The sequence below is a fragment of the Tenrec ecaudatus genome, chromosome 1, assembly GCF_050624435.1.
Source record: "Tenrec ecaudatus isolate mTenEca1 chromosome 1, mTenEca1.hap1, whole genome shotgun sequence".
In the NCBI taxonomy this organism is placed as follows: domain Eukaryota; kingdom Metazoa; phylum Chordata; class Mammalia; order Afrosoricida; family Tenrecidae; genus Tenrec; species Tenrec ecaudatus.
Genome location: NC_134530.1, coordinates 193081828 through 193098124, shown reverse-complemented (window position 1 = coordinate 193098124; position 16297 = coordinate 193081828). Strand labels below are relative to the sequence as shown.

Below are 16297 nucleotides of genomic sequence, written 5' to 3'. Positions count from 1 at the left end.
CCCACCTGCATCCTTGCCCGTTTACTCTCTCTTTTCTTATTGTTCCAGTTGCATTTCCCTGCCTCCCTTTTTGTTTTGCTGCCATGACGTGGTAATTTCTTTGGGTAGTAAATGCTATCGTTGTTTCCTCTGATTCAGGAGGATGTGCCATGACTGTGCCTATGTAGCACATGCTGCTAACTCAGTCATTCTTTGAACTGAGAGAAAGTCATGTGGCTTTCTCCCGGAATCATAAGTTCCCTAACTTACTTTCAAAAAAATTACTCAATGCCCCCCTGGGAATTAAAAATTTTATACCATAGCCCATAATCCAGGCTAAAGTATAGGTATCTGCTTTTTCAGCTTCCTGGCACTGATGGGTCATTCCAGGGCCCCCTAGAGGGTATGATCACTTACACTGAGAAACACTGTCCCGGGTCTTCCTGAGATCTCTCTGGACAAACATCATTTGCAATTTGCCTGTACTTTGAGCCATGCCACCATCATAGTCATCCTACACCCCATCTACCACGGCCCTCCCCACCTTTACACACACACATTCAAATGGATCAGCTATCTAACAATAAAATTGCTCTTAACGAAGGGGGTTGAGATAGTTGATTATATCTATGGGCCCTATACCTAGTGCAGACATGTGCACAAGATGTTGCATACAATTTCAAGAGGATAACAGAATAGGGACCATTCATATACTACTGTAAAGTCACGGCCACCTGTACAGAGAGATAGCAATTTAAAGGTGACTTAAGTATAACATGACCCCAGAATTTCCTATGGGATAGTCTTGTCTGCTTTCCTGCTAAATTTTATAGCCATTATATACAGGTCTTAGTTTGGCTTTCAGCTTCTCAATAATTCTTGTGGTTAGAAATGGGTACTAATAAAGTCTTCTGAATTAATGTATTAAAATATTGACCAAGGGATTGTTAAATTAAGGAGAAGAGTGACATGTTAATTTTTAAATGAGATCTAAAAATTTATCTTTTTTTTAAGTTAAGGTAAGAAAATAATTCTCCAGGGATGCCTTTCAGAGGGGAAAAAGTGTCCATGTGTGCACACCCACACACACAGTACACATTACTTATGGATTTTTAATCTTGAAGGAGCTGAAAGCTCTATTAGACTCATATCATATTCAAATAATATTAAATATTTTTGCATTACCAAGTTGGGTTTTACATACATACCCAGGAAGCCAATAAATCTTTTCCATATAGAGGTCTGGTGTGAACATTTTCATCTGTGCCAATGCCTCTAATGAGAGGGTAGCTCTCCTTTGATGTCGTTGCAGGCTCCTGGAGGGCAGAAACACCAACGACCTATCAGTGAGCCCATATATGACGCAGTGTCATGTCTAGTCATCTGGTACCTTGTCTAACAACTTTCCATTTGCCTTAGCTGTCCAAAAAGCACTTTTGAGGAGTTCAACATAGCAGATATGGTCTGAGAAACTGGGGCTGGGAGTGAACACAGAAGAAGGGAACTATGGGGAAGCTGAAGCTCAGGAATTCACAGGACATAGGAGAGACAGACAATAAAATAAGTGATTGTAGAGCTCTTGACACATGGACTCCAGGACAGATAAATCCCTCAGGAATAATAATGGAAGCTGAGATACCATGAGGATAGGGGGAAGGTGGGGGAGATAGGGGTACCAGTCTCAATGATTGATATGTAACCCCACCCACCCACCTCCCACCCAGGGTGATGAACAACAGAACCATGGGTGAAGGGAGACAGTGGACAGTGTAAGATATGAAAAGAATAATAACTTATAATTTATCAAGGGTTCATGAGGATGGAGGAAGAAGGAAAAAATGAGGAGTTGATGCCAAGGGCTCAAGTAGAAAGACAATGTTTGAAAAGGATGATGGCAACATATATATAAATGTGCTTGACACAATGGACGTATGCATTGTTATAAGAGCTGTAAGAGCCAACAATAAATTATTTGGCCCTCAGGAGACAGGGAAAGCCTGGCATATGCCACGTCCTAGAAGCAGAAGGACCTCAGCATTTGGAACCAGAGAAAATATGGGGAAGGTGACAGGCCTGCAGGGCTCAATTGTGAAAACTTGGTGTTTTTGCTAACCAGTTTCAACTTTTTTTTCACATCAGAACACATGAAACAACTGAGACCACTAAAACAAGAAGGAAAGCATTTAATAAAGCTGCTAAGCGATATGGAAGGTGGATTGGCAAAGACAGAGATCCTAAGTAGAAAGGCCAGGAGACCCGAATAAAAAAGAAGAAAAGGGCCTGGGCTAAAGCAGCAGTTCGAGAAAACCCACCACCATCAGGTTGCTTCTGACTCCTATCAGCTCCAAGACTGTGAATCTTCACAAAAGCAGATGCCTCAGCTTTGTCCCCTGGAGCAGCTGGTGGATTCCAATCACTAACCTTTCACTTAGCAACCCAACACCGATCTGAAGCACCACCAGCTAGAGAGCAGGGCATCACTACACAACTGGAAGATAGGATGGCATTTAGTGACGAGCTTCCATTTAGCCTGTGTCTTCTATTTGCCATGCCCCAAGTCAGCTACTGTGGGTTCAAGGTCTCTTCTTAGCCCGCACAAGAACCGTGCAAGGGAGCATGACATAGGGCAAAAGAGGCAGTCTGGTCAGAGGTTTGAAAAAATGTGTCATGTGTGGCAACGTCCATATTTGAGCTTACGTCTGCATGACTCCGGGCCATGTTCTTTCAAATATTGGCTCTCAAATAGATGTACAAGAAGGAAGGGAGATGACTCAAGAAGTCTGCGGTCCCTAAGCTGGAGGACAACTGGGCTACAGTTGCAGAATATTAAAGTGAGAAACGAAATGCAGCATTTAAGTGGGGGGAAAAGGACGGGGTGGAGAGCTGAGATGGAAGACAAAGAATGAGAGTGAGATCTGAAAACAAAGCAAGGAGGAACCTGATGATCGTCTCCGAAGAGGGGGAGAGCTCCACCTCTGCTCGTCAGACGGGACCCGCCTGGATAGAGTGGGATGAATGAAAGGCAGAGAGTGGGGATGGCCATCAACATCCTTCTGTGACCGGCTTCCGGGAAAGCATTGGACAAAAGACCTGCTGTGGTTTAATCCCAATGGTGTATTCTTGAGCTGGGAGGCAGTTTCCCATGAGTTCAAATATAATGGCTCAATTTGAGCCCATTGTTCAGCCATGGTGTCAACCATATCATTAAGGGTCTTCCTCTTCTTTCGTTGGCCTCCTACTTTTCCAACCTTCTCTAGGTTGGCCTCTCCTGAACCATGTATGAGATGAAGGCTCACGGTTCTCACGTCTAAGGAGCATCTGGCTGTATTTCCTCTGGGATAGATTTGTTTGTTCCTCTAGCATTCCATGGTTTACATAATATCCTCTTACCAACACCATAATTCAAATGCATCAGTTCTTCTCAGGTCCCCCTTATTGATTTGTCAGCTTTTATAGACATGTGAGGTGATTAAAACTACTATGGTTGGCTCAGGTGCACCTTAGTTTTTAAAGCGACGTCTTAGCTCTATAACACTTTGAAGAGGTCTTGTGCAGCAGATTTGGAAAATGCAATGATTCATAATTTGATTTCTTGACTGCTGCTTCGGTGAGCATTGGTGGTAGATCCAAATGAAATGAAATCCTTGACAACTTCAATCTCTTCTCCATTTTTCATGATGCTGCCTATTGGTCCAGTTGTGAGGATTTGGGGGTTTGTTTTTTACATTGAGGCATAGTCCACACTGAGACTGTAGTCTTTGATCTTCATCAATAAGTGCTTCACGTTGTCTTCACGTTCAGCAAGCAAGGTCATGCCATTAGCATTTCACAGGTTGTTAATGAGCCTTCCTCCAAACTTGATGCAATGTTCCTCTTACTATAGTCCAGATTCTTGGATTATTTGTTCCGCATGCAGGTGGAATAAATATGGTGAAAGAATACACCTTTCCAGATTTAAAACCAGGCAGTGTCCCCTTTTTCTGCTTGGACGGCTGCCTCTTGGGCTTATACAGCTTCCTCATGGGCCCAGGAAGTGCCTGGAATCCCTATTCTTTTATAATGCTATCCATCGTTTGTTATACGAGTGCCTTTGCATAGTCAATAAAACACAAGGAACAAATAAGTAAGCAAAAAATAAATGAAACTTTCTGGAATTCTCTGCTTTCAGCCAAGAGTCATCTGATATCAGCAATGACAGCCCTCATTCCTTGTCCTCTTTTGAATCCAGCTTGGATTTCCAGCAACTCATTATGTACTGACACAGCTATTTTAATCATCAGTAAAACTTTACTTGCGTGTGATATTACTGACATTGTTCAATGATTTATCTGTTGTTGGGATGAGCTCATTTTACTGGAATGAACACAAGTATGGATATCTCCCAGTCAATTGGTCAGGTAGTCTTCTTCCATATTTCTTGGTATACAGTGCTTGCAGTGCTGCATCAGTTAATTGAAATATTTTCATTGATATTCATTCTGTCAATTCCTTGTGCTTTCAATTTTGCCAATGCCTTCAGTACACCTTAGATTTCCTCCTTCAGGCCATTGATTCTCGATCAGATGCTACCTCTTGATATGACTGAATGCCAACAAATTCTTTTTGATGCAATGACTCTGAATTCCTTCCATCTTCTTTTGATGTTTTCTGTATCTTTAACTATTTACCCACAGAATCCTTCAGTATTGCACCTTGAGAATTGAGTTTTTTTTCTTCAGCTCTTTCAGCTTGAGAAACACTGAACATATTCTTCCTTTTGGTCTGCACATTTCATTATAATGTCATCTGCTTTACTTTGTCTTCTTAAGCTGCCCTTTGAAGTTTTCTGTTCAGCTCTTTCATTTCTTCCACTTAGCTACTCTGCGTTCAAGAGAAAGTTTTAGAGTCTCTTTTGACATCCACCTTGGGCTTTCTTTCTTGTCTTCTTAATGACCCTTTTCGTCTTTTTTCATACAATGATAGTCCTGATGTCAGCCAACCACTCATCTGGTCCTTTCAAAATGTCAAGTCTGTTCCCGAGATAGTCGCTTAATTCGGGCAAGAAAATTCAAGGCTGTATTTTGGCACTCATGGACTTGTTCTAATTTTCTTCAGCTCCAATCTGAACTTGCGTATGAGCAATTACTGATCTGTTATACAGTTGACCGTGACCTTGTTTTGGCTGATGATACTGTTTTTCTCTGATCTTTCCTACAGATGTAGTTAATTTGATTGCTGTGTATTTTATCTGTCAAAGTTCAGATATACTGTCCCCCTTTGTGTTTCTGGAAAAGGGTATCTGTGTTTAAGAAATCATTTTTCCTACAAAATTATATTATGCAATTTCCAGCTTTGTTTCTTCACTAAAGCCATATTTTCCAACCCCCGAACCTTCCTCTTTGTTTCCAACTTTCACATTCAAGACACCAGCAATTATTAGTGAAACTTCACCACATTTTTCAGACTGAAGAAGTTGGTAGAATTCTTCAATTTCTTCATCATTGACTAGTGGTTCATGTGTAAATTTTAATAATAGTTGTATTCTCTGGGTGTCCTCATAGGCATACAGATACTACTTTATCGCACATGCAGCATTATACTTCAAGATCGATCTTAAAAAGTTCTCTTTGTCAATAAATGTGACACCATTCCTCTTGATGTGTCATTCTGGCAAGGTAACCATATGACTGATTCAGAATGGCCAACACTAGTTCATTTCATGCACTGCTGCCTAGGACATTAATCTTTACGCATTACACTTCATTTTTGTTGACTTCTATTTTTTCTATATTCATCCTTCCTACAATGCATGTTCCAGTGAATAATGAGTGCCTGTGTCTGTTTCTTCTCATTTGGAGCCATGCTCCCTTGGTAAATAAAGGTCTTAAGAGCATTGCTCTCTTTATGTCATTAGCAAAGACAGCAGAAGAATCGATGCATTTGAATGATGGTGCTGGTGAAGAATATTGAAAGTGCCATGAGCTGCCAGAAGAACAAACACATCTGTTTTGGAAGAAATACAGCCAGAATGCTCCTTAGAAGCAAGGATGATGAGACTTGGTCTCGTGTACATTGGACATATTATCAGAAGAGGCCAGCCCCTGGAAAAAGACATCATGCTTAGTACACTAGAAGGTCACTGAGAAGGAGGAAGACCATCAGGGAGAGAAGCTGACACAGTGGCTACAACAATGGGCTCAACCCTAACAAAAGGCTTAAGGTTGACACGGGTCAGGACAGTATTTCATTCAGCTGTGCATAGGAACACTGCGTCAGAACCAAGCTGGTGGCACCTAATAACAAAAACCACAATGTCATTAAGGTCAACTCAACTTTGAGAAGGAAGATATTCCTCAGTTGTATTTTGAGTGCCTTGCAATCTGAAGGGCTCAGTTTCCATCATGATATGAGACAATGTTCCAATATTCAAGAGGCTTCTAGTGATTAGTCTCTCAGAAAGGGACCACTTGTTCTTTCTTCAGAGTCTGTTCTCCTAGAAACTCGGCTGACACCTGGTCACCTCATGTGATCGGCTGGCATTTGAAAGCCACTGGCATAACTTCCAGCATCCAAACTGCCACCATATGACAAACTGGAAGATGATTGTGAGATTTAAGAGGTGGACAGTTTCTGAATTCTGTGGTTGAGAGTAAAAGCATTTGAGTTATGGCAGACGCTGTGAGTTTCAGCGGTGGGAAAGGTAACATCAAATGTGAGCAAAGTGTACATACTTGAGCACGGTGAATGGTGCCACTAAGATGCACACAAGAATAAGTGATGTCTTGGTAAATGCTACAACACATATAATTTAACAACAACACCCATTCTCCGCTTGTTGACATGATTAGTTTCTAAAGACAGGGTTAATATACAAAGATCTGCATGATGTAAAATGGAGGATGAACACATCATTACATAATTGCCGAACTATATCACTACGGAGCTGCCACACTACTGAGAATCATGGCCCAGTCAAGTTGACACACACCTTAACCATCACAGGCAGCATTACTCTTACCTCACACCTTGACATTTGTTATTGCAGATGTATGTTATTAATGAGCAAAATAATTGGATAGTATATTTTTACTATGGTTGTAAATGTGAAATTTTAGATACTGGAACAGTCAATAAGTGAGAATGAGATGCATATGCATGAGCATGTGCATGCATAGGTGTGTGTGTGTGCGTGTGTGTGTGCGTGTACACAGCATATAAATTTATATATATAACAAAGACAGGGGGGCACAGTTACTGACACTTCTTAAACATAACCAAATACCTCATCGGATTGGTTTACTGGGTTGGAAGGTTAGGATCATCATCCTATGTAACAACCCAGTCAATTAGCATAGGATACTTCATAACATCTATGTTCTACATGCTAGTTTGCTGAGAAGTATCTGGGTCCTTGAAAGTTTGTGAATGACATCTAAGATAGAATTATTGGCCTCTACTCACCCAAAGCAAAACAGAAAGAAGAAAGTTTAAGACTGAAAGAAACTAGTCTAGAGGATTGATAGCCTACATGAATCATAGTGTTACACTGAAACTAGAAAAATTATATGGCGAGAAGCTACAGCTACTGTTCTGATCAGAGATCCATTAAACACTCGGTGATAGAATGGAAGAAAAATGTAGAATGAACTTTAAATTACTACAGTGGTTGAGACTAGAGGAACTCGGAGACAGGACTATTGCCTAAGCTACCTTTTAAACTGAGCTGAAACTGTTCCCAGAAGTCACCTTTCAGTTACATGATAAACAATATCCCCCATGAGAACTTCATTTGGAGGAAAAATCATCTGTATGAGATCAAATGGTCAACATTTACTCAAAAGCAAAGATGAGGAAGTAAGAGGGAGGAAAGGTAGATGGAAATGGAGCCATCAGAATGGAAATAGAGAGAAAGATGACATACTGTGGAAAATATAACCAATATCATTGAATAATCTGTGTGGAAATTGCCTAAAAAGGAACCTAATTTTATGTGTAAACTTTAACTAAAAATACAATAAAATATTAAATATATGAGGGGGTTTCCAAAAGATCATGGGAAATGTAATTATAAGCTAATGGAATTTTCCCTCCTCATATATAAAAAGTCATTATAGGAGTCTGGTCAAGGAGTTAGGATGCTGGATAGATTATATGGACAACAGAGTTACCTACAATGGTAGCTGGATTTAGAGTAGAAAGAAAGAAAATAACAAGATCTCTAATAAAGGTAGAAAATAATCATCAATAATTACCAGTATTAATAATGACAAGGAAGATTGGAATAAGCCTCAAAGGAAGGGGAAGAAAGAAATAAAGAATAAAAGAAGGACATTTTTATTGTGAAGTAAAACAGAAAAGTGCTGATTAGAGGAACTTTTGAAAATGATGAGGGCAACAAATGCACAAATGTGCTTGACACAATGGATGGATGGATGGATTGTGATAAGAGTTGTATGAGCCCCCAATAAAATGATTTTAAAGAATAAATAAATAATAAACAAAAGGAAGCCTAAGTGTAATATACGATTTCTGTTTTGTTTTTCTGCATATGCCGGAACCCTAAGTGGCACAATGATTCAAAGCGTTCTGCTACTAACTGAAAGGTCAGCAGTTTGAACCCAGCAGCTGCTCTATGGGAGAGAAGCGTCTCCACAAAGATGTGCAGCCTTGGACACCATGTGTGGAAGTTCTACTCTGAGTTGGATCGACTCTACAGCAGCGAGTGTGGCTGTCCATGTACAGTGAACAGAGGGTCTAAGGCAGAGCAGAAGGTGATGGCAACATTTAAACTGTAGAAGAAGGAAAGTCAGGGAAACAAATGAACATGTCACAGAGACAGTCAGAGAATGATCGTGAGTCCTGGAAGCCAGAAACAGTAGTGGCAAATATGAGAGAACTTCAAAAAGTTTATGGGAAAGGAAAATGAAAAGGTAATGGAATTTTTTCCATAACTTTTTGAAGTTCCCTTCTATAAGGATTAGCAAGGTTCTTGTGCCAGGCTTATCTGTGTTTGATGTTGACTCTGCCTTGATGCTATATGCTTTTGGATAAGTCAGTCAACATCTCTGAGCTTCAGGTTTTCCTATTAATAAAATGGGGACAATAATGCACACCTTGAGAGTGTGTTCTGTTGGTAACTCGTGCAAAGCATGTGGCCATAGCAGGCTCTCAATGGGTGGTTTTCACTGTTTAATTGTTTACTAAAACTTTCGTTGACAGGTTATTATTGTTACAAATGTCCCAGCAAAGGTAGCCAAGGAAAGATAATGCGATGGGAGTAGAAGGTAGGAGGAAAGGCAGCTCAGAGTGGGATGTAAGAAAGTGGAGCTATGGAATTCAAACTACAGTTTGAAAATGTTGGTGATAAAGGAGAAAGAAGCAGCTCTGTCATTGGTGGGAGTGAGGGTATAAATGAGGCTAAAGCAGAATGGCTCAATTTAGAATAGGGACGGTCCTTCAGAAAATAAAGTGAAAACCCCAAACCAAACCTGTTGTCTTCCAGTTAATTCTGACTCACAGACGGGACAGAGTAGAACTGCCCCACAGGGTTTCCAAGGCTGGGAGTCTTTATGGGTGTAACCTGACGGATTCAAAGTGCAGAACTTTCAGTTGGCAACAGAGTGCTTAACCACTGTGCCACTAGAGCTCCTAGGTAAGGCTGCCTGAAGATTTAGATCAAACCTGTATGAGGATGAGCAGAAGTTGAAAAAGTCCATTCTAAATAACCTATTTCTAGGTAGTTTCAGGTAGTGACCTATTACAATTTTTCTATAGTACCTATATATATTCTTTAAAAATATAAAGGAAAAAAACTTACTTCAATTTTTTCCTCTTCTTCCATTTCCTGAAATTCTTCTTCATCCTCTTTTAAAGATTTTTCTATTTCAGGCTCAATGAATTCTTTTATGAAGTACTGAGAAAAAAAACAATATTATCATTATAGCTTGGTGTATAGAAATATAGCATATATACAGATTTTAGTACTATGAGGGGACTTCAAAAGTTTATAGAAAAGTGGAATTGAAAGATAATGAAACATTTCCACAAATTTAAAAAATCCTGCTTGTGCATTAGAAATATTTCATTAACACTATTTTAAAAGCACTAATAGTACAACTGGGTTCTGTACTAATTGTAAGGATATGATGGTTAACAAGAGTGGCCTCCTGCCCTTACAAAACTTACATTTTAGTGGACAAGAAAATTATATATATCGAGAGAGAGAGAGAGAGAGAGAGAGAGAGAGAGAGAGAGAGAGAGAGACTTCAAAATTTCATGAAAAATAAAAAGATAATGGATTTTTCCATGAACTTTTCAAAGCCACTCATGTAGTCATATAGCAAGAGCACCTGATCCGGACTTGGTAGTAGACAGGGCTGTAAGAAGGTGGTTGGCTTGTCTGGAAGGTTTCCTGGAAGAGATAACGTCTGAGTTTCTCCTTGAAAGATGAGTAAGGAAAACAAGATGTCACAAGGGAGTTTTAGATAGTAGATGCTATTGATGCATGATTGGTTCAGAGAACAGAAACCTAGGCGCAGTGGAGGTGATGGTGCACTAATAGAGAAAAGGGCTAGATGGTCATGCCAAAAAGATGGTGTTTTATTGTGAAAGGCAATGAAGTACCAATAAATTGATCGATCTGCTTTATATTTTAAAACAATTACTCTGGCCACAAAAGAATCATTTAAAGAGGAAGGAGAAAATAAGAGGGAGGAAGGCGAGCAGAGAAAGCCACAAGGAAGGAATGAACTACAGGATGGTTGCAGAAATGAACAAAATGGAGGTTAAAGAGGTATTTCGAAGATAACTCTTAGTGGCTGATTGGAGGGCATGGGGGTGTGTGGAAAGGGAGCATCTTGGATGACCCCTGTTGTACAGATTTGGGCACTAGACAGACATGATGCCACTCACAGACATAAGATCACAAGCTAGATAAAGAGGTCCAGAGAGAAAGAGTTCATATTAGACTACATAAGCCTAAATTATCACCGAGGCATCCAAGTGGACCTCTGGGAGTGGGGTTCAGATGGAGGGGCCTGGGCTAACGCTGGAGATCCGACAGTCACAGCTATCGCATTCAGTTGAAGCCAACACAGAAAATGACACTTGAGGAAGTAACAGGTCTTAGGACAAGATCTTAGTTACATAAAGGGATAGGGAAAACAGAGGAATCTGTAAAGGAGGCCACAGTAGCCAAAGAAATGTGAGAGAGGCTACGAGAAGAGTATTAAGATCGAAAATATCCTTCGGATGGTTTTTGAAGCAGTGTGTAAAACCTAAAGCTAGAAGCAAATGCATTTCCCATAATAATAAATGCTTAAATATATTTTGGCATAAGTCTAAGACAACGCACTTTATAACAATTTAAAATTACATTGTAGAATATGTACACAGCATTTTAAAAATCCACAATGTACTTTCTAAACTTTCTAAACGATATACCACTTATTCCTGACATATGATTACTATAAAACATTAAAAACAATACAAATAATTAAGAATTCTAATTAATTATTAAAGTTTTATATCTAATACAAATTTGAAAATATTCTTCTTAAATACTTTGTGCATAAATATTTTAACATAAAAGAAATAATAATGTATGTTGCGGAGGATTCCAGAAGCGCTGCTACTGCCTGGCTGCGCGGCTCCGGGCTGTCCAAGGGTCTGTGTACTGCCCAGCATTCCTGCAATCTAGCCACCATGATAAGTGCCAGCCGTGCTGTGGCCACCCAGGGCTTCACGGTGGCCCGCCACCAGGATAACTGGAAAGGCCTTAGTCATGAGGCTTTTAGAATTGTTTCGAAGCGGGATGATGCGTTGGAAGCAATCGAGGGAGAAGTTGTTGGTATTGACTTGGGTGCTACCAACTCCTGTGTGGCTGTTATGGAAGGGACACAAGCCACGGTGCTGGAGCCTGCTGAAGGTGCCAGAACCACACCTTCAGCTGTGGTCTTTACGGCAGATGGTGAGCGACTTGTTGGCATGCCAGCCAAGTGGCAAGCTGTCACTAACCCAAGCCACCAAGTGTCTCATTGGTCACCGATATGATGATTCTGAAGTATAGAAAGATATTAAAAATGTGCCCTTCAAAATTGTCCGTGCCTCCAAATGGTGAGGCCTGGTTTGAAGCTCATGGAAAACTCTATTCTCCACGTCAGATTGGAGCATTTGTGTGGATGAGGATGAGGAGACTGCAGAACATCCCTTGGGGCATGCGGCCAAAAATGCTGTTGTCATAGTCCCAGCTTACTTCAATGACTCTCAGAGACAGGCTGCTAAGGATGCTGGCCAGATATTTGGGTTAAATGTACTTCGGGTGATTAATGAACACACAGCTGCCGCTCTGGCCTACGGTCTAGATAAGTCAGAAGTTAAAATTATTGCTGTATATGATTTAGATGGTGGAACCTTTTATATTTCTATCTTGGAAATTCAGAAAGGAGTATTTGAAGTAAAATCCACCAATGGAGACACTTTCTTAGGTGGAGAAGACTTTGACCAGGCCCTGTTACACAACATTGTAAAGGAATTTAAGAGAAAGTCAGGGGTTGGTCTGACCAAAGATAACATGGCACTTCAGAGAGTGCGGGAAGCTGCTGAGAAGGCCAAGTGTGAAGTCTCCTGTCTGTGCAGACTGACATCAACTTGCCATATCTGACAATGGTGCTTCTGGACCCAAGCATTTGAAAAATGAAGCTGACTCGGGCTCAATTTGAGGGGATTGTCATGACCTACTCAGGAGAACTATCGCATCATGCCAAAAAGCCATGCAAGATGCAGAAGTCAGCAAGAGCGACATAGGCGAAGTGATTCTTGTTGGAGGCATGAGTAGGATGCCCAAGGTTCAGCAGACCGTGCAGGATCTTTTTGGCCGAGCTCCAAGTAAAGCTGTCAATCCCGATGAGGCTGTGGCCGTTGAAGCTGCCATTCAGGGAGGTGGGTTGAATCCTGATGAGGCTGGCCGTTGGAGCTGCCATTCAGGGAGGTTTGTTGGCTCGTGATGTCACAGGTGTGCTTCTCCTGGATGCCACTCCCCTCTCTCAGGGTATTGAGACTCTTGGAGGCGTCTTTACCAAACTTATCAACAGGAACACCACTGTTCCAACCCAAAAGAGCCAGGTATTTTCTACCGCTGCTCATGGACAGACTGAGGTGGTGATTAAAGTGTGCCAGGGAGAGAAAGAGATGGCTGGAGATAACAAACTTCTTGGACAGTTCACTTTGATTGGAATTCCACCAGCTCCTCGTGGAGTCCCTCAGATTGAAGTCAAATTTGATATTGACACCAATGGGATTGTACATGTTCCTGCCAAAGATAAGGGCACAGGACGCGAGCAACAGATTGTGATCCAATCTTCTGGTGGGTTGAGCAAAGATGATATTGAAAATAGGGTTAAAATGCAGAGAAGTATGCAGCAGAAGACCGGCGAAAGGAGGAACGAGTTGAAGCAGTTAACGTGGCAGAAGGAATCATTCATGACACAGAAGCCAAGATGGAAGAATTCAAGGACCAATCGCCGGCTGATGAGTGCGACAAATGAAAAGAAGAGATTTAGAAAATGAGGAAACTCCTGGCTCGAGAAGACAGTGAAAGACGAGAAAATGTAAGGCAGGCAGCATCCTCTCTTCAGCAGGCGTCTTTGAAGCTTTTTGAAATGGCATACAAAAAGATGGCCTCTGAACAAGAAAGTACTGGCACTGGTGAACAAAAGGAAGATCAAAAAGAGGAGAAACAGTAATCATAGTAAACTTTGGAGCAGAAAAGAAAACATCATGACGCTTGGGAATGAAGAGACTTCCTGAGCAGAAATGGGCATACTTCTGTCTTACTGTGTTTTTGCAGTATTCTATATATAATTTCCTTAATATGCAAATTTAGTGTCCATTAGCTTATGATCATTTAATGAATAATAACTTCCATCAGTACATTGTTAAAAAAATAATGTATGTTGCATGCCATAATCTGTTTTCTCTGTAATACATCATGGCTTAATTTTTTTCTCATTACATAAGTATCTACACATCTACACTACATACACATCTACACAGAATTCCACTATATGATTATATTATAATTCATCAACATTTATATTGTTTCTAGTCTTTGCTATTATAAGTTATGATATAGTTAATATCCTTATATAAATATATCATTGAATTATCAAATATATAACAAATTATGTTTAATGTGTTTAATAAAATAAAAGAGATGTAAACTATAAGTTAAGAACAAAAAACAAATAGAACTTCAATAACTGAAAATTAAAACTCAACAAAAATGTTAAATAGTAGATTAAACTCAGTTGAAGAGCAAATCAGTGAACTGGAAGGTAAGCTATAATCAATTATCCAACATGCAATGCAAAAAGGCAAAAGGACAGAAAACAGGAAAAGATTCAGAAGATGACGTGGAACAAGAGATATCATTGCTGATGTCCAATGGATCTTGGATCAAAATGTAGACTATCAGAAAGGTATTTACTTGTGTTTCATTGACTATGTAAGGCATTCGACTGTGTGGATCAGAACCAACTATGGACAGCCTGAGGAGAATGGGCTGCCAGAACACTTCATTGTGATCCGGAGGAACTCGTATGTGGATCAAGAGGCAGTTATGTGAGCAGAGCAAAGGGGTAATTAATGATTTAAAACCAGGACGGTGTGCATCAGGGCTGTATCCTTTCACCATACTCAATCAATCTGTGTGCTGAGCAAATCCTCAGAGAAGCTGGATTCAATGAAAAAGGCAGCATCAGGATTGGAGGAAAGCATATTAACAACCTGTGATATGAAGATGACACAGCCTTACTTGCTGAAAGTGAAGAGGTTTTGAGTCAGTTGCTAACGAGCATCAAGGTCACTGCCTTCAATGTAGATTGCAGCTCAATGTAGAGAAGGCCAAACTTCTAACAACTGGACCAATAGGCAGCATCGTGGTGAATGAAGGAAAGATTACAGTTGCCAGTAACTTTTGTCTTGCATGGATCCACAATCAATGCTTACGGAAGCAATGGTCAAAGATGAAAAGACGAGTTGCACTGGGTAAACATGCCACACAGACCTCTTTAGAGAATTGAAAGCAATGATTTTCTATGAGGACTAAGATGCCCCTGACCAAAGCCAAGGTATTTTCAATTGAGTCCTAATGGATGCGAAAGTGGGACATTGAGTAAAGAAGACTGAAGAACAATTGATGCATTTCGATTATGGTGTTGGCTAAGACTATTGAAAGTACCACAAACAGCTCAAATGTGTCTTGGAAGAAGTGTGGTGGGAGTGCTCCTTCGAGGCAAGCATGGGAAGACTTCATCTTCCATATGTTGGATGTGCTGTCAGCAGAGAGCAGACCCTGGGAAAGGACGTCAGGCTTGGTAGAGTAGAGGGGCAGGTAAAAGAGAAGAGGCCTCACTGAACTGGATTTCACAGTGGCTGTACAACTGGCTCAAGCACAGGAACAATTCTGAGTATGGTGCAAGGCTGCACAGTATTTCCTTCTGTTGGGCATGGGGTCGCTATGGCTTGGAACCGACTCAATGGCCCCTTACAACAACAACAACAGACACAGGGGGAACCCCTGAGACTATGACGCTCAGTCACTCTTCAGGTCTGGAACTGAATTCACACACAGCTCTTTCCTCCTCTCCCTGCCACTTTAGAATAATCAGATATTTAATATGAAAAGGCAGTATTTACCCAAAGACAGAGGGTTAGGGAAAATAGAGGAATGGAAACAGGAAATACTGGGAGTAAAAGGTACAAACGATGATAAATTCAAGGGATTGCAATGGAGGAGGTGAAGCAAATGTGTATAAATTGTTGAATGAAAAACTGATCAGCCTTTATCTAAAGCACAATAAAACATTTTTTAAAAAGAATTAAGGACCAATACTGCAATATACACAAAGCTGAAAAAAATCCCTTCTGTTCACAAGTCTATATTCTTGTTAAGTTCTCAATAGATTTTCCAAGAGCTGATACATCAGCAAAATCATGTCTACGGTACTTCATTAAATTTCTAAAATTATGCTATAATTTAAGATTTGTAATGAAGTGAACCATTAAAGTTTGGTCCGCTCGTCAGTTCAAAATAACCCCCCAAGATCTGGACAGCAAAGAGGCATTTGTTGTAAGTGTATATTTTTAGTGTTTAAATAATTTTTTAATCCACAGGGAAACAACCTTCCCTTCTTAGACAAAAAGCATCGATGTATACACTATTAGGTAAGATCTGTATAGCTTATGACTCTGATAAGGAGAGCTTCTATAGAATTTATAGGTGATAAACTCCCCCAGAGAAGGAAGTAAAAAATTTAAAATAAGCAACTGTTATTAAGTG

The 16297-nt window shown here is 40.3% G+C and overlaps 1 protein-coding gene across 1 annotated transcript in view; it reads right to left on the bottom strand.

Annotated features, from left to right (window-relative positions):
* The window catches only part of AXDND1 (axonemal dynein light chain domain containing 1), a 150171-nt gene that overhangs the window by 11205 nt on the left and 122669 nt on the right, over nucleotides 1-16297 (bottom strand). Inside the window, exons 22-23 of the mRNA XM_075541353.1 lie at nucleotides 9776-9871; nucleotides 1188-1295 (exon numbers count right to left, since the gene is read on the bottom strand). Of these exons, the coding sequence (XP_075397468.1) occupies nucleotides 1188-1295; nucleotides 9776-9871 (204 nt within the window). The remainder of the gene's footprint in view (nucleotides 1-1187; nucleotides 1296-9775; nucleotides 9872-16297) is intronic.